This window comes from Meriones unguiculatus, chromosome 7, assembly GCF_030254825.1.
Source record: "Meriones unguiculatus strain TT.TT164.6M chromosome 7, Bangor_MerUng_6.1, whole genome shotgun sequence".
Taxonomy (NCBI): Eukaryota; Metazoa; Chordata; class Mammalia; order Rodentia; family Muridae; genus Meriones; species Meriones unguiculatus.
This window is the reverse complement of record NC_083355.1, coordinates 47,926,548-47,948,883: the sequence shown is the minus strand read 5'-3', so window position 1 is coordinate 47,948,883 and position 22,336 is coordinate 47,926,548. Positions and strand designations below refer to the sequence as shown.

At 55.2% G+C, this 22,336-nt stretch overlaps 2 protein-coding genes across 7 annotated transcripts; both read left to right on the top strand.

The window, feature by feature from the left end:
* Nucleotides 1-76: 76 nt before the first annotated feature.
* Ushbp1 (USH1 protein network component harmonin binding protein 1) lies at nt 77-10,194 on the top strand. 4 transcript variants are annotated; one of them, XM_021660660.2, is made up of 14 exons: nt 77-217; nt 451-575; nt 729-850; nt 1,120-1,555; nt 3,452-3,577; nt 3,827-3,910; nt 4,898-5,031; nt 5,158-5,298; nt 5,613-5,777; nt 6,783-7,032; nt 8,204-8,416; nt 9,298-9,383; nt 9,520-9,642; nt 9,770-10,194. In XM_021660660.2, exons 2-14 carry the CDS (start codon nt 522-524, stop codon nt 9,945-9,947), a joined length of 2,112 nt encoding a protein of 703 aa, XP_021516335.2. In that variant the 5' UTR covers nt 77-217; nt 451-521; the 3' UTR covers nt 9,948-10,194. The 4 variants fall into 4 exon arrangements, with proteins under 4 accessions (XP_021516335.2, XP_060243388.1, XP_021516336.2 ...); XM_060387405.1 differs by lacking the exon at nt 3,827-3,910 and having other exon boundaries at nt 4,979-5,031; XM_021660661.2 differs by lacking the exon at nt 3,827-3,910.
* A 3,527-nt stretch (nt 10,195-13,721) lies between these two features.
* On the top strand, nt 13,722-21,657 carry Nr2f6 (nuclear receptor subfamily 2 group F member 6). Of its 3 annotated transcripts, none has more exons than XM_021660642.2 (4): nt 13,722-14,683; nt 17,051-17,145; nt 19,378-19,902; nt 20,997-21,657. In XM_021660642.2, exons 1-4 carry the CDS (start codon nt 14,403-14,405, stop codon nt 21,266-21,268), a joined length of 1,173 nt encoding a protein of 390 aa, XP_021516317.1. In that variant the 5' UTR covers nt 13,722-14,402; the 3' UTR covers nt 21,269-21,657. The 3 variants fall into 3 exon arrangements, with proteins under 3 accessions (XP_021516317.1, XP_021516316.1, XP_060243389.1); XM_021660641.2 differs by having other exon boundaries at nt 13,726-14,683; nt 20,943-21,657; XM_060387406.1 differs by having other exon boundaries at nt 14,665-14,799.
* The last annotated feature ends 679 nt before the right edge of the window (nt 21,658-22,336 follow it).

Sequence of the window (22,336 nt, the reverse complement as noted above, 5' to 3'; positions counted from 1 at the left end):
GGAAGCCAGCATTCTGGAGAAGGAAACAAGACAATAACTGTCCATGTGACCAGGGCAGGGGGGGCTTCCTGTTTCCCAGCCACCTCCCAGGCCAGCCTTGGCCAGCACAACCTCAGTCCACAGTGGCCAGAATGACCTGAGATGTGCCCAGGAGCCCAGGCCTTTCCCAAGGTGCCCTGGAGAAGCGGAGTGAAGGGCAGCAGCTTTGACCCCCAAGGTGAGAAAGTCCTGGAGGAAAGCAGATCCTTAGGGTCCCTATCCAATGCTTCCACAGGGGAGAGAGGGGGCGCACATTAAAGAAATGCATTTAGGCCACTGAGCAAAGAGAAATTCCAGGTAGAGAAGGGGAGGGAGATAGGGGCCAAATGGACAAGTAGTGGGAGCCATCAGCAGAGGTATTCAAATACTCAAATGTGTTCAGTCAACGAAGACAACCCAATACTCCTACAGGGAAAACCTCCAAGGATCCCAAGGTGACAGAGGCAAGGGCCAAGAGCAGGCTGTAGTCAGGGGGTGAAGCAATGAGCGCCCGGGCTACACGGCCTCGAAGCCGCCGAGGGAGGCATCCTCCGCCTGTAAGTGTACCCCTCTTCCTGCCACACCCACCTTCATGGATCCTGGGAACCTAGGATCCATGATATAGAGGAGTCCTTGATATAGAGGAGTCCTCCACTGGGGAAGCTGGCCCTGCTAGCTAAAAGCCTACGTGTGTGTGTGATCATTCACAGGGGGAGCTGGACCCCGTGGCTGAGAGTTCAGAGGAGATGGAGGCTGCCAGTGGGAGTTTCGAGGCTAAACCTGGGCTGCTTCAGGAACATCTTGGTCCTGACAAGCAGGGCTCAGGGAGCTGGTAGGATACATTCTGTGTGTATCTACTATTCTAGTCCAGCACCACACAAAGTTGATCTTACCCCCATCCCAAAACCCAGCACCTGCAATAGCTCCCCATTGCCTCCTCTGCCCTCCTCTCTCCTTTTACTTCTCTTCCTTATCCTCCACCTGGCAGCTCACCCTTCCCAGGGACCCTGGAGTCTGGCAGTCCACTGGCCACACCCTTTTCCCCCATCTCAGGCCCCTCTTGAGCCTCAGGTGGCTGGGGTTCCTGGGTTATCTTAACAGGACCGAGGATGACTGTGGTGTGAGATCCCATGAGGCCCTACCCTTGAGCCTAGAGGAACGGTACAAGTCTGAAGCAGAAACCCACCAGGCCCTGCAGGCAGCCCCGCTGGATACTGGCCCTGCTAAGACATTAGCACCCACGGTGTTTGAGACCCTGCAGTGCAGGCTGAGCTCCCTTGAGGCAGCTGTGTCTGCATGGCACCACCGCTCCCTAAACTTTCCAAGACCAGTGGAAACAGAAGACAGAGACAAGGGGCCTCCTGGATCCTTTAGCGATCAGGAAGAAGCTGCTGGGACTGGACAGCAGGAGGCAGCTCGCCTCATAGAGAGGAACGCCTGGCTGCGGCTGGCCCTGGGCAGCCGAGAGGATGAGCTGGTTTACACTCAGGCTTCCCTGCAGGATGCCCAGGCAGAGAAGGCGAGTCTGCAGAGACAGGTGAGCTGGGGACTCCGGAAGGAGGCAGATCCTGCATTGGAAACAGACACATATTTATTCATTCAACGAATCAACATGGAGCAAGGACAGATGTGCCAAGGAAATAACCAAGGAAGACAGCAAAACTAAAGGGGGGGGGAGGCCCAAATGACAGAAGGTCAGAAGGGAGACAGGCAGGATGCACCCCATAATCTCAGCACTGAAGGTGAAGGGGGACAATCTCCAGTCAGAGGCTGGCCCTGGCTAAAACCAAGGTCAAACTCAGCTGTAGATTGAGTTCAAGGCCAGCCTAAATTACATACCCTGTATCAATATTTATTTTCTGGTTCTTTTTTAAAAGGTTCAGAGTACCTCTAGTAGAGGTACTTGTCTAGAGTATGAGGCCCTGGGCAGTGCACACATGCACACTCACAGAAACCTCCTATCTTAGGGTTTCCGTTGCTGTGATAAAACACCACAACCAAAAGCAATTGAGGAGGAAGAGATTTGTTTCATGTAAAACTCTCAGACCCTCTTCATCACTGAGGAAATCAGGGCAGGAACTCAAACAGGACAGGACCCTGGAGGCAGGAGCTGATGCAGAGGCCATGGATGAGTGCTGCTTACTGGCTTGCTCCCCATGATTTGCTCAGCCTGCTTTCTTATAGAGCCCAGGGCCACCATCCCAGGATGGCTCCAACCATAGTGAGCTAGGCCCTCCTACATCAATCATCAATCAAGAAAATGCACACAGGTCCATATGGGAGAGCATTTTCTCAGTTGTGGTCCCTCTTCCAAAATGATTCCAGCTGATGTCAAGTTCACACAAACTAGCACAAATCCCGAGATCACTGTGGCTGGCATAGAGTTGGGAGACGAAGGCACGTGGGGAACAGCCACAGCATGCTGGTGTTGAGGGCTGGGCAGGGCTAGCAGCTGTGTTCTACATGGGTTGTGAGCCTCAGAGAGTTCTGGGTTCTGAGACAGATGTTCCCCTGTGCCACCTGCTGACTGTGGGAGGAACCATCTGGTGGTGGACCATAATCCTGACTGGGGGTGCAGGAGGGAGTGTGAGAGCAGTGTGCTGGTGCATAGTGGAAGTGGCAGAGGTGACTAAAATCAGGCAGATTATAAATGATGTTAAACCCAGATGTGCTGGGACAAGCCTGTAATGATAAGAGCTTCAAAGGCTGAGACAAGAGGATCAAAATTTAACACTAGCTTTGACAAAATAGGCAAACATCTCAAAGCAGAAGAAAAAAAAATAGAACTCAGGTATCCATACAGAGCCCTGCCTAGAATCCCCTAGTGAGGGTCTGGGGTGTGGCTTAGGTGTAGAGTAACAGCCTAGAATCCACCACTGAGGGGCTTGCAGAGGCTCCTCTTGCCAACATAGAAATGATATTCTCTTTTCTCAGTGTGGTGGTGCACCCTTGAAATCCCAACTGCTTGGGAGGATGAGGTTGGAGGTTGGCTCCAGTTGGGGAGATCCAGATAACCCTGAGAAACAGTCTCTTAAAAAATTTAGAAAGGAAAAAGTGAGGTACTGGAGAGAGGGCTCCACAGTTAAGAGCACTGGCTGCTTGTCCAGTTCAGTTCCCAGCACCCACCTGGCAGCTCAAAATTGTCTGTGACTCCAGTTCCAGAAGATCGACACTCTCACACAAATACACATGCAGGCAAAACACCAATGCACATAAAATAATAAAAATAAATAAATCCTAAAAAAAAATTTTAAAGTGGCGATTGTCCCCCACCTTCCCCATCACAATGCCAGTTGCTGCCCTGGTTGGGTGTTGATTGACAAACATTGAGTGGCAGCTTGGGGACCTGTTCCAAGTCACACGGACAGGGCTCCTGCTGTTGTAGAGAACTGGTTGTATATGAAGCCACAGCCTGATGCCCCCTCATTGACAGGTGCAAGAGCTGGAGGATTCCCTGATGCGGCTGGAGGCCTCCCCGCCTTCCTCCATCCTCAGAGCAAGGCATGCAAACAACAACTCCAGCAATTTTGAGGCAGAAGGGGAAACCTGGGCACCTCAGGTAAGCCTAAAACCTTCTAAGCCCAGGTTATGATGGCCTCTGCTGTTCCAGTGTGGGGGCAAACTTCAATTTGTACTTTGTGGGATTCCATAGTTTTGTGTGACAAAAAAAGGAAGAGGCTACACAGGACAACTGAGACACTACACACAACTCACCACAGACAGGGAGCCCACAACACATCCAAGTATGGATGTGTACCACTAAAGTCCAACTTAGTGAACCAATGAATTTTACTGGGGTTACTTACAGGAGCAGAAAGGACTCAGACACAGCTGCATCACCCAGGTCTACCCCAGCGTGGTTGACAGCTCACCAAAGCTTCCCAGCCTGCAGGTTGGAAGAGTGCCACATCCAAATGACTCCGGTCTAAACCTCTTCTGGGCGACTGATCTGATCTCAAGAGTCTTCTCTGCAGATGTTCACAAGTCTCAGAAGGACTTTTCTTACTCGGGCAGGAAGGAGCCTAGTGCATCTGCTCAGTTTCAGGGACTTCCTCAAGTTATTTGGAGTTGTTTACTTTCCTGCTTAAGGAGCTTCCCTGAAGAATTAAATGTTTCTATCTTTAAGGAAACAATACAACCCATAGTATCTGAAAAGGTCTAAGCAGGGCTTGGAAACATGGGTCAGTGGTTAGGGGTGCCAGGTGCTCTCACAGGACCTGGGTTTAGTTCCTGGCACACTTATGGGAGCTCACAATCATATGTAACCCTAGTTTCAGGGCATCTGATGCCCTCTTCATGGCTCCACAGGAACCAGGCATGCACAATATACATAGACAGACATGCAGGCAAACACTCATACACATAAAATTAAAGTAAAAAAGAAAAGGCTTAAATCACCTGGTTGGTGGCTCAAGGCAGTCCCCCACAGTCACCCCAGCTGCTTAGGAGCCTGAGACAGAAAGAACATGACCAGTAAATTTAGCGAGACCCTGTCTCCAGATTAAAAAAAAAAAAAGCATTGCTGAGTTGACTCTGCATCTAGGGGTGCCTGCTACCAAGCCTGCTTACTTTGGTTCAATCCCTGTGACACACAAAGTAGAAAGAGAGAACTGACTCTCACAAGTTGTCCTCTGATATCCATTCATGTGCCATGGTACACACACACACACACACACACACAAACATGCATGCATACAGCCCATATGTTTGTACCCTCACACTCCCCTAAAACACACCAAAGCTGCATCTGTACCTCAGTACAAACCAGATATAGAACATAATCCAAGGCCCTGGTTCCACCCCAGCCCTGCAAAAAGGGGGGGAAAAACACATCTCGGGCTTTTGATGACAAGTAAAACACATCATATCTTTCTGTCAGGACTCTCCTGTGGCTCACCCCCTTCTCCGACGCCTCCAGAATAACTTCAGTACTCAGATCTTTGGGTGTCTTTCTACACAGCATCCAGCTCCAGAGATGTACCTCATAGAAGACCAAATGGGGCAGCTCCAGGGGTGAGTTGCTGAGTCACAGCTGCTGAGCTTTTAAGGGCACTGCACCTCCTGCCACTGGGTTGTGAGGGAGAAGGGAGAAAATGGCTCTGGCTGATTGGAGCCTCATTCATCTTCCTTTGGAGACAGGAGCATTGAGAAGTTGAAGTGCTTCAATCGCCTCCTGCTGGCTGTGCTCCAGGGCTACAAGGGCCGCTGTGAGAGCCTCAGCATGCAGCTTGGCCAGCTGGAGGCTGAGTACACAGCCCTGCACCTGGCCCTGCAGTATAGGTCTGTGCCTGCTCCCAGTAATGGTGGTGGCTGTGGATCAGGTGGGGCTGCATGCTAGGATGGCCCTATGCACAGAGGACATGGGAACTTCAGAAGGCACATTGCCTCACCATGAGGTCTTGCTCTGACCCATAAAACATGGAGGGTGAGAGGTGTCTTTTAGTGGTTTGTTGTTGTACATTTATTTGAGACTGGGTCTCACTGTATAGTATAGTCTATGTAGACCAGGCTGGCCTTAAACTCTGTGTGAGTTCAAGGCCCACCTCTGCCTGTGTTGGGGCTTAGTGTTGAAACATTCAGATCCTGTCCCACAGAGAGGATTATGAAGAAGTGTTTGGGGTGCTGCTTGCTCTGCGAACAGCTGGCTCAGGAGTTGGAGCTGTAGCCACCAAGAGTGACCTGCAGGCTGCTGAGAAGGAAGCATGTAGGCTGCTGGTGGAGAAGCAAGCAGCCATGGATGGAGAGACACCCCCACCCAGGTACCTACAGCAAACACAAGAATCTGCTGGTCTATGAGGTTGGTGGAGGTGTGTCCCAGAGCTTGCTGCACATGAGGCTTTGCTGTCATGGTCACTGTCACTGCCCAGGGTCAGCTCTGAGTTCATCGTGTTTGGGTGACACAGGCCTGATTGGAGTAGGTTACTCAGCGACACCAGGTGTGGGGACATAGTCTTCGATCCTAGCACTCAGGAGGCAGAATTTGAGGAATTCAAGGCCAGCCTGGTCTATATAGCGAGACCCTGCCTCAAATAAATAAATAAATAACAATACCAAACACACATATTATACACAAAGCATCAAGTACCCTTGCAAAGACCCTGGTTGCAGCCTCTAAAACTGGAGAAATAAAAACAGAGAAGTTTATTAGGTTATTATTAAATGTTGGCTCGTGGCTTCAGATGTGTCAGCCCATCATGGCAGCAAGGAAGTAGAGAGCAGGGACACAGGAAGTGGCCAGGGCATCATGTAGCTTCAAAGGAAAATGGCATTGGTGACACCCTGGGTGGACCTGGCAGGGTTATCAACATACTTCTTAGTAGCGTCCATTGCAGTGCCTGTGAGCTCCCAGTTCTGTCTCTGCACTGAGTCTTAGCTGACAGCAGAGCTTTGTGTCCGGTGTGAGCTGGGCACACTACAGAATTCAAACTCCCCTGGTGTTGAGCACTGAGGCTCTACCACCTTGCTTTGTATCTGAGGGTGACCTCGAACTCCTGACCTTCCTGCCTCCATTCTCCTGAGAGCTGGTATGTTTATATAGTGCCAGACATGGAACCTCACGAATACTAAGCAAGGTCTCTATAGACTGAGCTACAAGCACTCTACTGACTGAGCTCCAGCACCTACCATGTTAACGTCCTGGAAGATTGTCCCCGGGGTGTGGGTTGTGCTCTGGATGCTGTTAGTAGGCCATGCCCACCCCAGGTGGCACAGGACTGAGTGTGGCAGCAGCTGTGTAGCACAGGGCTGCCTCCTGTCTCTTTCAGCCCAGAGGGCAGCAGTGTGGACAAGCCCACAGCACAGGAACTGGCTACTCAGCTCCACCGTTATGTCCAGCACCTCCGGGAGCGCTGGGCTCTCCTGAAGGTGCCCCCGGCGCTTGGCCCTGCCACCGTGCCCTGGCCCACAGTGCCCCACACAGAAGCGACACTGCAGGCCATTCTGGAGATACAGCCCGGCCCTACCCTGCCCAGGCTGGAGAAGTCTCAGATCCAGCAGGACCTAGTGGCTACTCGGGTAGGAATGTGCTGAGACTGTCACAGCACACCCTTGATGATGTCATTGGAGGCCAGAGTCAAGCAGGGTATCCCTTGAGTGGGGAGAATTGGAGTTGAGGTTTTGAGGGATACATAGGAGTTCTTCCTGATTAGGTTTTCTGTAAGATTGTCTACGTTTCCTTTGCATTTCTATGATGAAATCCCTGACAGGAGCAATTTCTGGAAGTTAGGCTTGTTCTGGCTTGGGTGACAGTTCCAGAGAGTGGTCCATCATGGCAGGGAGGTTGTGATTGCCAGAGCTTGAGGCAGCTGGTCACTGCAGTTAGGAAGCAGAGAGTGGTGCATGCTTCAGCTCACCACCCCAGCCCAGGGAACATCAGTGTCTCCAAGTCTATTGCTTAATTTAGATATACCCCCATAGGCATATCCACCAGTTGGGGTGATTTTAGATCCCATCAAATTGGCAGTCAAGATTAGCTGCTTTCTCAGCATCCTCTTCCTGTGGGAAATGTTGGGCAGCAGCCAGCGTGAGAAGTCCCTGGGTCTGGGGGCAGGATGGCTCAGTAGTGCAGCACTCACTAACAGAAGTGAGCACCTCCTTCCTCTCCTGCCCCCAGTCACAGGGGAGTGAGACAAGGACCACAGCCCTTAAACTGAGCTCCACGGTGAAATCAGGTCTCAGAAATGTAAAAATGTAAACGATATGAGATTTGGGCTAGAGAGATGGCTCAGTGCTTGAGAGCACAGGCTGCTCTTGCAGAGGATTGGTGTTTAGATCCCAGAACCCACACTGGCTGCTAATAGCCGCTCAACTCCAGCTCCAGGGGCTCTGACGCCCTCTTGTGGCCTCTTCCGGTGCTGCACTCATGTTGCAAAGCCACACTTATAGGCACCTTGTAGCCCCAGCTGCCTGGGATGCTTGTATACCAGGCTGTTCTTAAACTCACAGAGATCCACCTGCCTCTCTGCCTCCAGGGCTGGAGGCCATTCTTCTTGTCATCAAATAAATTTCGAAAAACAAAATAAAAAGAGGTGAGGTCTGAGAATTTCTAGAAGCTTGCACAATGTCATTTCCTGGCGGTGGCTTTTACAAGAGGAAGGCCATGAGACTGGTCAGAGGCTTTTCCTGGCCTCCGTGGGCACTCCCGGAAGCCTCAGTTTTCCCAGCAGCTGACTCTAGGCCCCTGCAGGACAATCTGGCAGACCTGATGCTGCAGCTGCAGCTGGCTCGACGGGAGAAGCGCGGGCTGGAGCTGAGGGAGGCGGCACTGCGTGCCCAGGGCCCCGCCCACCTGCTGCTCATGCAGCAGCTTGGCTGGGAGCAGGCTCAACTCGCCGGCGAAGGCAGCAGCGCGGGCAGCAGCCAAGAGGAGGACAGGGAGGAAGAGGAGCAGCACTACCAGGTATGGCTCCTGCAGTCTTGGAGGCCAGGGAGCATCCCCTATCCTGCCCAAAGAATTCGTCATGATAAAAGTGCTTATGGCCTCGCACAAGGGTGCGAGGAGGGCTGAAGCAATGGTTTAGTCCGTAAGAGCGCTGGTTGATTTTTGCTGAGGATGCAGGTTCGATTCCCAGACCCCGGTTGTACACAACCATCTCTAACTCCACTTTTAGAGCATCCGACGCCCTGTTCTGGTCTGTGTGGACACTGCACGCACATGGTGCGTGACATACACTTACAAAACACCCATACACAGAAAATAAAATCCTTAAAAGTAACAAAAAAATAATTAGAAGTCAGGAGAGAAGGGTTACTGGAAATATCAGAGCCCCTCAGCAGAGCTGGGGTGTCAGGGCCCCTCTGGAAGGTCTCAGCCTCACTAATAAAATAACTTAAGGATGTAGCCAACAGAAGCTCAATTTATTAGAATTTGAAAGGAAAATCCCAGTCCAGGCAAGCTGTAACTCACAGCTCCCTGAAGGGAGGATCATACAGAAGAGGGGTGCACAGGTCAGCCCCGGTGGAGGGCACCTTAATTAGTGAGGGAACCAAGTCACGTCGGAGCTTAAAGCCAGTCATGTTCTGGCAGCACCTTAAGGAAAAAGGAAATAGCTGGGCCTGCCTGAGCCAGGCCATGTCTAGTGCAATACACTGTCCCATTCTTTGCACGGGGACCAATGCCCATAAGCTGTCTTCTGACCTCTCCGTGCACACACATGTGCATGCATACATTAAATAAATACATGTAATAATTTAAAATAATAAGCATTGGCCAGGATCTGGGTGCCGTCTATGTCCAGCCTGAGGTGAGCACAGCACATTCTCTCCTGTCCCCTCCCTTAGGGCCCTCCTGCTCTCCTGGGTGGCCAGATGGGCAAACCGTGGGACCCTGAGACCGTATCCCAGGAACTGTCTGCATCCCTTGCCCGGTGAGTGCCAGGAACTGGTGGGGGCCAGGGTGGATGGATGAGAGGCTGTGGAGGTGTGTGTGGTCTGGGTGTGTGTTGGGGAGGACAGAGGACAAGGCTGGAAGTGGCTGGGATGGCCTCTCTCACACCCTTGCAGGGCAGTGGACCTTCGGGCACAGCTGCAGTCCCTGCGGCAGCAGCTGGAACAGGTGGCTCAGAAGGGCCACATTAGACGTGCTCAGAGTGCAGAGCTGATCAGAGAGCTGTGCAAGGCACACAGGTGGGACTCAGCCCAGCTCTCCGGCTGCGGCTTCCCCTCTTCTAAGAAGGCAAGCCCATAGCCCCTGCCTTCAGTCCATCCAGATAGTTCCATGTCCCAGCTCAGACATCTCTTCTCCTACTTGCAGCGCTCTGGCCTTGGCCTTCAGAGGAGCCCACCGGACACAGGAAGAGCAGCGCAGGAAGTTGGAACAGCAGGTGACTCAGATGCAGTCCCAGCAGGCGGAGGAGCTGGAAGTTCTGGCAGCCACTGTGAGGGCCCTGGGGAAGCCCAGGGCTCCCCAGCCAGCCCAGACCTTCCTGTAGGGCCTGAATCAAGTCTGCATGTCAACACAGGGGTGGGTGGCAGGAGGGTCAGAGTGTCCTGTGATGGGCTGGAGAGATGGCTTAGTGGTTAGGAGCACTTGAAGGGAACTTGGGCTCAGTTGCCAGCCTCAACAGCCACAGCAGATCTGTCGGCCCCTTCTGGCCTCTGCAGGCTCCGCACTAACGTGTATATACTGGTACTCACACGCTCATGGAATTAAACAAAATAACATGTCCTGTCACATCATACCACCTGTCCTTTGTCTCTGGTGGCCCAAGCTTCTTCCCAAGAGGGGACTGAGGGGGGAAAGGTTCGGGTTAAGAGTATGGATAGAAGGCATGTTCCCAATTCCAAACAACTTTGGGACCTGCATTTAGGGGAAGTGGAGGGCTAGTGGTTGCTCAGCAGTAGGTGACCTGCTGAGCATGCATGAAGCTCTCAGACCTGCCCACCTATCCCACCAGCCTGTGCTGAGGAGGCCTGGTTCCATTCCCAGCCCTTACCAAACACCTGGAAGGTTCTGCATACAACAGGAAGTCTGTGCCTACCTGTGACACCAGCATTCAGAGTCTATGGCTATCCTTGACTACATTGTGAGTAGTCAATGAGTGAGCCATCCTGCACTACATGAGACAGCACTAAGAAAGAAAGGAATGAGGGGCTGGAGATACGGCTCAGCAATTAAGAGTACTGGCTGCTCTTGCAGAGGAGCTGGCTTCCATTCCCAGCACCCACAGGGCAGCTCACAACTGTCTATAAATCCAGTTCCAGGGGATCCCACACCTTTTCTGGCCTCTGGGGTCATCAGGCAGACACATGGTTCACAGACACAAATTCAGGCAAACCACAAATGCACCTAAATATAAGAACAAAAAATGTTAGTCAGGGGCACTGGCACACGCCTTTAGTCCCAGCACTCAAGAGGCAGAGATGGGCGGATCACTTTGAGTTCAAGGCCAGCCTGGTCTTCAGAGTGAGTTCCAGGACAGCCAGGGCCAACAGAGAAACCCTGTCTTGAAAAACCAAAAACAAGCAAACAAAACAACAACAAACAAAGTGGCCAGAGAGATGGCTTATCAGCTAAAGGTGCTTGCTGAGTTCAATTCCTGGATCCCACACAAAGATGGAAAGAGAAGGTGGGCTCTCCAAAGTTGTCTTCTGACCTCCACACAAGAACCTTGTGTGTCCATAAACACTTCTTTTTTTAATTGGAGGGCTGGAAAGATAACTTCACCATTCAGAGCAATTACTGCTCTCGAAAGGACCAGAGTTCCAGTCCCAACACCCACCTGTGGCTCCAGCTGCAGGGCATCCGATGCCTCTGGCCTCCTAGGGCTCCCACACAGACACACATCTTTTAACATAGTCAAAATAAAAGACAATGTAGAGGAGTGATATGGTAGAGAGCCCACTACTACTGAGGGGGGGATCTAGGTCATCAGCAGAGAGGGGCTCCTGATGGGGGGAAGAAGCCCTGTGTGAGTGTTAGGTTGAATGTGTGTGTGTGTGCGCGTGGATGTGTGTGAGTCTGTGTGTAGATGTGTGTGTCTGTATCTGACTGTGTGAGTCTGTGTCTGACAGTGTGTGTGAGTCTGTGTGTGTCTGTGTGTATGAATGTGTCTGTGTGTGTCTATGTGTGTGTGTGAATATGTCTGTGTTTATGTGAATGTGACTGTGAGTGTGAGTGTGTTGTGTGAATGTGTGTGTGTTAGCAGCAGCTGACTGAATAGCAGTGTATGGCCACACCCCTCCATTCAGAAACAGGCTGAAACCTTAATAGCAGGATTAGCCTGCAGAAAACAGCTGTGCAGGTGTGGAACAGCTATGCCCTCCGATGGCCGCAGTGCCTCAGGGCAATGTGAGCCAGAGGCTGAGTATTCCCTGAGGCTGGGAACTGTGTTTGTGTGTGTGTGTGTGTGTGTGTGTGTGTGTGTGTGTGTTGGGGGTGGGGAGGTTCTTCCTTCTCTCACGGCCCTTTCCCCCACATCTCCCCGTTCACCTCCAGGTCCTGGGAATCTGGAAATGGAATTCATGTCTTTAGGCCTGGCAGCAAGCACCTTTGCCCAAATAGTTGGCCCAAGTCTACACATTTTAGCTTTTAGCCACCAGTGGTCAGCCAAGGTCGCCTACAGGAGGGGGGAGGGGGGAGGGCAGGTTCCCAGGCTGCACGAACAGTATCTGGCTGTTCCCACGGACATCCCAGTGGCAGATGGGCCCAGTGTCTTTGTCCCTGGGTCTTCTGAAGCCACAAGGTCAAATGTCACGTCGGGGCCACGGGCAGGGGTTATGGGGGTGGAGCAGGCCTGGCCCACCCCGTTGGGGCCCCAAGAGTGAGAGGGTGGGTGGTGGGGCTGCTGAAGGGGACTATACCTTCTGAGTCTCACTTTCCCCCACCGAAACTCTTCCTTTTGGGTCCCTCCCTTAGGCTAGTCTCCCAAAGTCTTTGTGTATTTGAACTCCCATGATCCCGTCCAGACCCTTCTTTCCTAAGCGGGACCCCACTTTCAATCATTTCCTGAGATAAAGCCACCAAGGTTTCAAGAATAGTCCAGTCTAAGCCGGCCTGACCCCAAATAACCAAGTATGACCCCCAAAATGATGCATCTTCTGGGCCACCCAGGCTTTGTCACCACTAAAGCAGAGGCCATTGTAATCAGATTCCTGGGAAGTCCTTCCTTGAGTCTGACCCTAGTCCTTCCTGCAAGCTTCACTTGATATCCAGGCAGACTCTGTGGGCAGGTGGAAGACACTGGGCTGGGCACATCTGCTAGCGGAAACATGAACCTCAGTTTTCCTTTGAAGACCTTACGTGTGTGTTCAGGCTTGTGGAAGATTTTCATAAGGCCCCTGAGCGGGCAGAGTAACAGTAAAAGAGCACAGGGAGTCCCAGCTGGCCGTGTGCTCTGGTGGCTGGCCACGCTGGGCCAGGCTTTCAAAGGAGGCAGAACAGGCCTGGCCGGCACAGCTACGACTCAGGGGTGAAAAGTCATCCCAGGAAGAACTTTTGCAGTCGGCTAACCAGTTACACATTAACAGGCCCAGAGTCAGGCTTCAACTCTCATCTAGGCCTCGAATTTGAAGGGAGCTTAATAATGCGTGCCTTGGTGAGAGGGAGGCTGCATACAAAGGGTGCTTAATAAATGCTTGTTCCGGTAAAACTTGGGTCTGGGGGAGCGGCGGCAGCTGGGAGGCCCTGGGTAGCGAGGAAACATCTGCGGCCCAGTCGATCACCGGGCCAAGCCCTTTCGGTGTAGCAGAGAAAGGAAAAATGAAAGGGGACCCAGGACAACAGCCGCGGGCTGGCACGCCTTCCGGCCGCCTCGGGCCACGCCGGAGCCATGCGGCCTGAAAGGAGAGGGGGACCCCTTGACCTCAGCGTGGCATCCCCACCCCCAGACTCCGGGCACCAGGTGTTCGCCGGAGCGGAGCGCGGGGCGTGCCGGGGAGACTGTGGGTAAGGGGGGTGGCCGGTTCCAGCTGGCAGCCGCGCCGCCGAGCGGTGCGGGGCGCGCGCGAGGGCGTGCCGGGTGCAGATGTCCCCCGGGGCTGGGCTGCCGGGAGCCACGCGGGGCTCGCCGGGCCGGGACAGGGCGCGCAGGGGTTAAGGCTGCGCGGCCACGTGGAGGAGGGTCAGCCGCACGACCCGCCCCGCCCTCTCGCCGGCCCACGGCTCGGAGCGGCGCGCAGCTACCCCATGCCCTTATAAGGGCGGCCGTCGCCGGGGCAACGAGCGCCCGCCCCCGGCCGCGCCGCGCGCCCCCGCCCCGCCCCCGCCGGCGCCGATGGAACACGGGTGTCAGGCCGGCCGCAGCGCGGGGCCGGCGGCGAGCGCCAGGGCGAGGCCGAGGCTCGGGCCCAGGCGCAGGCCCAGGCCCGCCGCGCGCGCGCTGGGCGGGGAGGGGAGCCGGGGGAGGCTGTGGGCCGCACTCCCCGCTCGGCTCTCACTCTGGACCACCGCGATTGCGGTCGGCCGTGCGCGACGTCCGGGACTCTGGGTCTCCGGCGCGCGCTCCCTTCTCCCCTCCCCCCCTCACCGCGCAACTTGCGGCCAAAGTTTCCCCCCCGGGGTCGGGGGCGCGCGCGCGCGCTCGGATGGCGAGCCGCTAAGTTGGCCAGGGCGGCGGGGCCGGGCCATGGCCCGCGCGTCCCCACCGGGTCCCCAGGACTCCGGACCACGGGACCCGGGCGCCCCAGACTCGCGCCTCTAGCGCGCCCCCGTCGGCCGCGGGCACGCGTGGGAAAGTTGGCCTGGAACCGGCCCGACCAGTTCCTGCCTGGCGCGCGGACCGGTCGCAGGAAGTTGCCGCAAAACTTTTTCGGGGGGTGCGACCCGAGCCCCCCCTAGCGCGCGGGCTGCATGCGCACAGGGTAGCCGGGTTCCCCTCGGGTCGCTAGGCGTGCCCAGAGGGGACGGACTCGCCCCGGGGCGCCCCGGCCCCGCCGTCCCGGGGGCTATGGCCATGGTGACCGGTGGCTGGGGCGGCCCCGGAGGCGACACGAACGGCGTGGACAAGGCCGGTGGAAGCTATCCACGCGCGACCGAGGACGACTCGGCGTCGCCTCCCGGGGCGGCCAGCGACGCGGAGCCGGGTGACGAGGAGCGCCCGGGGCTGCAGGTGGACTGCGTGGTGTGCGGGGACAAGTCCAGCGGCAAGCACTACGGCGTGTTCACCTGCGAGGGCTGCAAGAGTTTCTTCAAGCGCAGCATCCGCCGCAACCTCAGCTACACCTGCCGGTGAGCCCCACGCGCGGCCACCGGGCCGGCCCGGACCTGCTCGGTCACCTTGGGCCTGACGCTGACCTTCCGCGCACCCGCATCCCCGCCCCAGGCCCGGCCCCGGTCGCGATCCGGTATACAGTTGGCGATGCATGCGTTCAGGTCACCCCTTCCCTCCCCGCAGGTGGTCTTTGCTCCTGTCCTGCTGCCCTGGAGAACAGGTTCTGCCGTGCGGGGAGGGCTCTGGGATGCTGTCAGGAGTGGGGACCCCCTTTCCACCCCCCAGATCCCCCTTTCTCGTTGGGGCCCGTCACGCGTGCTGCCCCGCGGGAATTAGTGGTGCAAGTTGCACCGCGGGCCTGGCGGCGTCCAGGGGCCATTGTCTACGGCCGCGCGAATCGATCCGGCGCGCCCTTGGGTCAAATATCACTTCCAAAGTCGCCCCGGCACGGGCAGCTGGAGGAACGCCCGGGTGGGTGGCTCGGCCTGGCTGCCTTCGCCGGCAGCGGGAAACTGTTGTGCACGGGGGCCTGGGCCTGTCCATCAGGGGACCACCCCGTGGACTCGGTCACCGGAAGCCGCCGCCGGAGGGCCAGCAAGGCCACCGGAATTGACCGCACCCCCAACTCCGGGGTTGGTGCAGCCTTGGGGCTCCGGGACAATCACTTAAACTTCGGGGGCCCGTGGGAGATGCTGCCTGGTGCGGACCCTCTGCCGGGCCGGCCAGGGCAAGGCCTTGCTTACCGGCTGCAGCCCAGGACAGAAAGTCTCTTGGAAAAGAGGTTGGGTGTTCAGGACAGACAGAGATTGCAGATGCTGGGCTCTGCACCTCAGGATCCAGCAGGGCCTCAGAACAGGGCAGGCAGCCCCCGCTTCCCAGAGAAGTTGTAGGACCAGTGGAAAGGTCCTGGCTAGTGGGTTAGCAGGTGGAGCTGTGGGGCCTGGGATGTGGAGAATCCAGGTACTTGCTAGTGGCCGTTCAAGTGAAGGCTGCCACCATGTCAGAGTTTGGACTTGGTGGGGACCTGCCTTGCTCCCCTCCTCCAGCTGTAATTGGGCCAACCAGACTTTGGCCTCATTCTTGTGACTGGAATGAGTTGCTGGGTTTGGCTAGGTCTTTGGGGAGAGTGAAAGGTGTCTGGGGAAGGTTCGGGGTCTTATCTGCACTGAGTTCCTTAGGACCTATGCTGTGTGACTTCATGTAGTTGGTGCCCTTCTCTGAGCCTTAGTGGACCAGCAGCTCTCTGTAGTGGCATGAGGTCCTGGGTTGGATTGGGAAGTTGGGCACTGTGTGTCACACACAGTTCCAGCTACTTGGAAGTCTGAGGGCAGCCTGGACAGCATAGTGAGGGAGCAGTGCCCCACTCTCCCATCCCCAAACAGAAGCATGGCAGCCAGGGAAGAAGGCCAAGCCTTTGGGCAAAGCATACATACATGTCAGGTGAGAAAGCTGGAAGAACTTACTGCCTTTTACAGGTTTCAGTCGCTCCCAAACGCACAGTCGGGAAGGGAAGACAGAGGCCTTCCCTGAGTGGAGCCGGTAGGGCTCCAGGGCCTGGCCAGTTCCGGCTGGCTGCCCTGATCCCCCAACTGTCTGGCTGCTGGCTTTGTTCTGGCTTTGCCTGAGTTCTCTCTGCCCCAGCTGGGCCCCTTCCTGGGGCCTCTGGAAGCCAAGGGTCTGGAATCTCCTAACCCTGTCTTGAGCAGGGGCTGGTTGGGACACACACACACACCCCAATCCCCAGGGACCAGCTCAGTGTCTCCTATATGGGCAGCAGCTAGTGCACGGTACAGGATCAGGCTTGGTGAAGAAGCCAGCGCCCAGCTGTGGGCCTGATCTCTGCCTCTCATTTCTACTCCATGTCTGGTGCTCCTTGGTGCCTAGATTGGACATTCCCTGAGGACTGCCCAGAGGAAGGGTCCTGGGCTTGTGGAGAACTGGGGGTGGGGTGGGGCAGGCATTCTCAGAGGGAAAAGTTCTGCTCATTCATTCCTTCTCATCACAGGCTGTAATGTTGGGGCCGCACAGTGCTGTGACTCCATTTACAGCTGGCACTTAGCCTGATGGTGACCAGGTAAAATGAAAAGGATTAATTCTCCATCCTGTTGAGTTTCAAATCTGTTCTACTGTATTCTCTACCAGAAAGGGCTTCTCCATTTCTGCCCCTTTGGGAAACTTCTGTTCATCCTTCACAACCCATTTCTAAGGTGACCCCCTTGTGTGCTGTCCTACAACACTCATTGCCATCCAATTGCCCAGTTCCAAGTTAGGGAACCGAATCCCCAGAGTGCTTTTGGGGCTACCATTACAGACCAGGGAATTCCCACTGGTGTCTCTCAAGGGTTTACAGGTATATCACCATGAGCCCTGGCCTGTGTCTCCAGGTCCAACCGTGACTGTCAGATTGACCAGCATCACCGGAACCAGTGTCAGTATTGTCGCCTCAAGAAGTGCTTCCGGGTGGGCATGCGCAAGGAGGGTGAGTAGCCATGGGATTGGCTGGGGTCCCTGGAGTGGTCCAGCTAGGATACCAGATGCCTGGTTGTGGGATGCAGCCACTGAGCTTTCCCCAGGCTCTGCCTGACCTTAGAGGGCATCTCCTTGCCCTTTTCTTTTTTCTTTGTTTTTGGTTTGTTTTTTTTTTTTTTTTTTTTTTTTGAAACAGCATTTTTCTGTGTTGCCCTGGAACTCACTTTGTAGACCAGGCTGATCTCAAACTCACAGAGATCCATCTGCCTCTGCCTCCCAAGTGCTGGGATTAAAGACTTGCCCCACCATGCTCAGCTTCCTCGACCTTTTCTTTTGGTGACCTCCTCCCTTTCTAGCCTGGGATTTTTATTTTTTTAATTGTTTACTCTCTGCTCTGTGTGTTTGCTGAAGGCAGGACTCAGCCAGATTATAGCCAAAGGGTGGCCCAGACACACTGGGCAGCTGGACCTCAGATCCTGTCAGGTACCCCCAGAATCCAAGTGCAACGTGGGGGCAGCCACTCAGCCCTGAGGGTTGGGAGCCTGGGCTGGTTGGCAAGGGGAAGCTGTCCGGAGCTGTCTGACACTGGTCACTTTCCTGTGAGCTTCTTAGGACCTGAGTGTGCCCACTGCTTATGATCTGCTTTAGACTTGAGAGCCACAGTGAGGCAGGCTTGTCACCCCAGCACCTCTGAGACCAAGGCACGAGGATATCCAGTTTGAAGTCAACTTTGCTACATAGCAAAACCTCATTAGAACAAAAACAACACACATGGACTCCTGCACATGTACATGCACTCACACAGAGGCATGCACACACAGGCATGCACATACAGGTTTGTACATAAAAAACATACTCACATGTTCACGAGGCGCGCGCACACACACATGCATGCACAAAACAACAAACAAAAAAACCTTATTTGATGACTTTCTCTGATCCCTTTAAGTTTGATGGTGACTCCTGCCCTGTCCTTGCCCAACCTGGATTTTTTGTCTCAACTTATCTGTTTGGTGGGAAGTCTTGACAGGTCTCTAATCAGCCTGTGATCGCCAGCCTTCCTTCACAGAACTTTGGCTCCAGCTGCCTTTGTGCTCAGGGCCTTTGCACAGCTGGTCCTCCTCCCAAGTGTGGGCCTGGTGCCTCCCCCACCTCCTTTAGCACTTGCTTACTCTATGTCTGCCTCACTCTGAAACTGACACCACTCACCTGTTCCAGGGCCTGGCACGCAGTAGGTGTTCAGCAGATGGCTCCTGGCTGGAATCACTGTGCACCCAGCCTTTCACACCCGACAGACACTATTGGAAGCAAAGTTGTTTAGGTTTTGGAGTAGCGTAGTGGTCACCTGCTGGGTTTGGCCTGTGAGGAAACAGTCACAGACAGTGAGGATGTGTGCTGACACTTGAATTCCAGCCGTCTAGACTGGGTGGATGGGAGAGGCAGGATTTTGAGATGGGGAACATTCTGGGCAAAGGCCCTGGAATAGGAACAGGGCTGGATAAGGGAGCCATGGAGAGGGTGGCAGTTCCATTCTGTGAGCATTTGGGGCCTTATCAGTTGCAGCTGTTGGCCAGTGCCTCCCCACTTCTCTGATATTGGCCTCTTATGTCCCCGACATCCCTGCTTCTGGCTTCCCCTGGGTTAGCCTGGAGTTCACCTACCAGTGAGACAGGTGTCAGCTCATTAAAGCACACTCATTAGCGGCCTCCTGGCTTCCTGCCCAGGCTGTCTTCCCTATGCTAAAATGTTTTGGGGAGCCAACCTGTATTCCTCTGTGCCTCAGTTTACTTTCACCTCATCTGTAACTGAGGTCTCAGATAAGCATTGGATTTTTTTCAGTTATTTTTTGAAACAGGATCTCATGTGGCCTCAAACTTACTTTGTGCTGGGGCTTGGCCATTCTGCCTCCGTGCTTCAGGGCTGGGGTGAAGGGCATGCACCACCTCGGGCACAGCTAACAAGGGCAGTACCTGCACTTAGGGACCACTACCATACCGCGTCAGCGATGTATTCCCTGGGAACTGCTGGGAGTCCTGGGAGAGGCGGGGGTTGGGGGGCAGATCCGGAATCCCCAGTGATTGACAGATGTGGCCTCCACGTTTCAAGAGAAGGGAAACCTGGGGGGCTGGGCGCCTGGGCTGGGTGGCCAGTGCGCGCCTGGTCCCCTGTGCGGGCACACGGGGTAGGGATGGCCGTCCCACGCCGGTGCTTGAGCTTGACGCTGCCCCATCTCCCTCCGCAGCCGTGCAGCGCGGCCGCATCCCGCACGCGCTCCCGGGCCCTGCAGCCTGCAGTCCCCCAGGCGCGGCGGGCATCGAGCCATTCGCTGGGCCACCGGTGTCCGAGCTGATTGCGCAGCTGCTGCGCGCCGAGCCCTACCCCGCGGCCGGCCGCTTCGGCGGCGGCGGCGCGGTGCTGGGCATCGACAACGTGTGCGAGCTGGCAGCGCGCCTGCTGTTCAGCACGGTCGAGTGGGCCCGCCACGCACCCTTCTTCCCGGAGCTGCCGGCCGCCGACCAGGTGGCGCTGCTGCGGCTCAGCTGGAGCGAGCTGTTCGTGCTGAATGCGGCACAGGCGGCGCTGCCGCTGCACACGGCTCCGCTGCTGGCAGCCGCGGGGCTGCACGCTGCGCCCATGGCGGCGGAGCGCGCCGTGGCCTTCATGGACCAGGTGCGCGCCTTCCAGGAGCAGGTGGACAAGCTGGGCCGTCTGCAGGTGGACGCCGCCGAGTACGGCTGCCTCAAGGCCATCGCTCTCTTCACGCCCGGTGAGCAGCCTGCCCCCCCCCCCCCCCCCCCGACACCTCTTGGGCAGGCCATGTCCCAAGCAGCCCACTCCCAGGACAAGCCACCCCGACCCAAGCCACGTGGCAGCCAGGGCCATACCCTCAGGCTGACCACACCCATAGCCCAGATATTGTGCCTACTCAGCCTCAGATACCCAGGCCCTCCCCAACACATGCCTGTGACAGGCCATACACTTGCCATGCCCTTCCCTCTCCAAGCAACCTGGGCTAGTCCTCCACCAGAAAGGACTCTGCCTCAGGTCACACCCTTTTGACACAGGTAGCTGCCCTGACACTGCTCCAGACAATGCTCTAAGCTGCTTAAGGCCTTAGTTCTACTGTACCTCCAGTGCCACACCCCTGGATGGAGGACACATAATGCCCCTAGGCTTCATCCCAGGCCACACCTTGCCTTTTTTTTTTTAAAGATTTATTATGTATACAGTGTTGTGTCTCCATGTATGCCAGAAGAGGGCACCAGATCTCATTATAGATGGTTGTGAGCCACCATGTGGTTGCTGGGAATTGAACTCAGGACCTTTGGAAAAGCAGCCAGTGAGTGCTCTTAACCTCTGAGGCAACTCTCCAGCCCCATGACTTAGCTTTGCTGTGGTGGGGGAGGACAGAGTGCAACTTCTTAGACGGGACCTCTAACTCTGGTCCCCAGGGCTTCATCTACTGGTGGTGTAGTGCAGGCTGAGGCAAGAGGCTAGCGAGTTCCAGGACAGTATGGACTAGAGATGCAGACCTTGTCTAATCCCCACCTGAAAAAGCAAAAGGCATGTCTGTGCACTAGTGGTAAGGTGGCTGAAGGAGGGGCCTGTCCCACAAAGTGAGGCCAATTAGTAGTGAGCCCCTCACAGGGTGGGGCTGAACCTCTCAGCACCTCCCTTCTGGTGGGCTCAGGGGGTTCTGCATTGGGTGCAGTTCTCCTGGTTCTACACTGCCTGTCTGTGCTATTTATCCCATTTGTAGCCATCTCTGCTCACGCCCACCTTCATCCCTACCCCTCTCCCCTGCAGGCCACTCTCCCTGCTTTCCAAAACGTGACTGTCTTTGGTCCCTGCTTCCTGCAGATGCCTGTGGCCTTTCTGACCCAGCCCATGTGGAGAGCCTGCAGGAGAAGGCACAGGTGGCCCTCACGGAGTACGTGCGCGCCCAGTACCCATCCCAGCCCCAGCGCTTCGGGCGCCTGTTGCTGAGGCTCCCAGCCTTGCGTGCTGTGCCCGCATCCCTCATCTCCCAGCTCTTCTTCATGCGCCTGGTGGGCAAGACACCCATCGAGACGCTCATCCGGGACATGCTACTGTCAGGGAGCACCTTTAACTGGCCCTATGGCTCGGGCTAGTGATGGACATGCGTAGATCCTGGGACCTTGCAGGGACCCTGGGGATTTGGTCCCCAGCTTCTTTTCCTGAGGCTGATTTCTTTTTTTTAAGACTGTGAAATGTTTCTCTGTTTTGTTTTTTAAATAATCATGAAACAAACCAAAAAAAATTTTTTTTGATCTCCAAGGTCCTAGCCTTGTCTTCCTGATGGCTCCTGGTCAGGGTGGGGCTGAGGGTCTGGAGCCAGCATGGTGGTGCCTCTGGTGTGATGGGTATGGGCCTGGTATCTGGAAGGACCACTGAAGCTGGGCAGGGGTACTACGGGCCAGGGGGTCCCCTGGATCCATGGCCGTGGTAGGCACTATGGGATGATGAAATCACGGCCAATAATAAAGATATTCCCCTACTTGCTCAGCCTCCATTTTCTTCTGCAATGCTGAGAAGGTGGCCCCAGAGCCTGGCCTGTGCTCAGCAGCCTGCGGTGGAGTAGGAGTTGTACCTCCTGTGAGAAATAGCCCTGGTAGAGGCTTTCCCAAGATATCATTGTACTTGCTGAATCAAGCCTGGAACTCTTGGATGCTTTCAGGTTCATGAGGTCAAGGTACCTTTTCTGTTGGGTCAGTTCAGTTTTGTCTCAAGTAACATAAATCATCATTTCTGAAGTTGTCACAAGAAAGTGGGGACAGACTTTGGAATGTGAATTTAACCGTGTTGATGTCTCATGATGAAAGATGGGGGGTGCAAACCCAGTGGTGGTGGCACACGCCTATAATCCCAGGACAGCCAGAGCTACACAGAGACCCCGTCTCCAAAAAAAAAAAAAAGACTGAGAAGTACCAAGGACAAGGAGTTAGGGCCAGCTTTCCAGCTTTGGAGTGGGGTTAGTGCCACATCTATACTTGGCACGCCCATGACCTGTGCTCAGTCCACAGCTGATGTGCTTTTCCTACACAACTCTACACTTGTGGCCTCTCTGTTGGAAGACATGTCAATTTCCCAGATTTTTAACTTCCCTGGTTTTTACCTCTTCAGGACCAGGGGTAACTGGACTGCTGGCTTGCAACTGGCTCTTAACCTCTGTGGCTCGG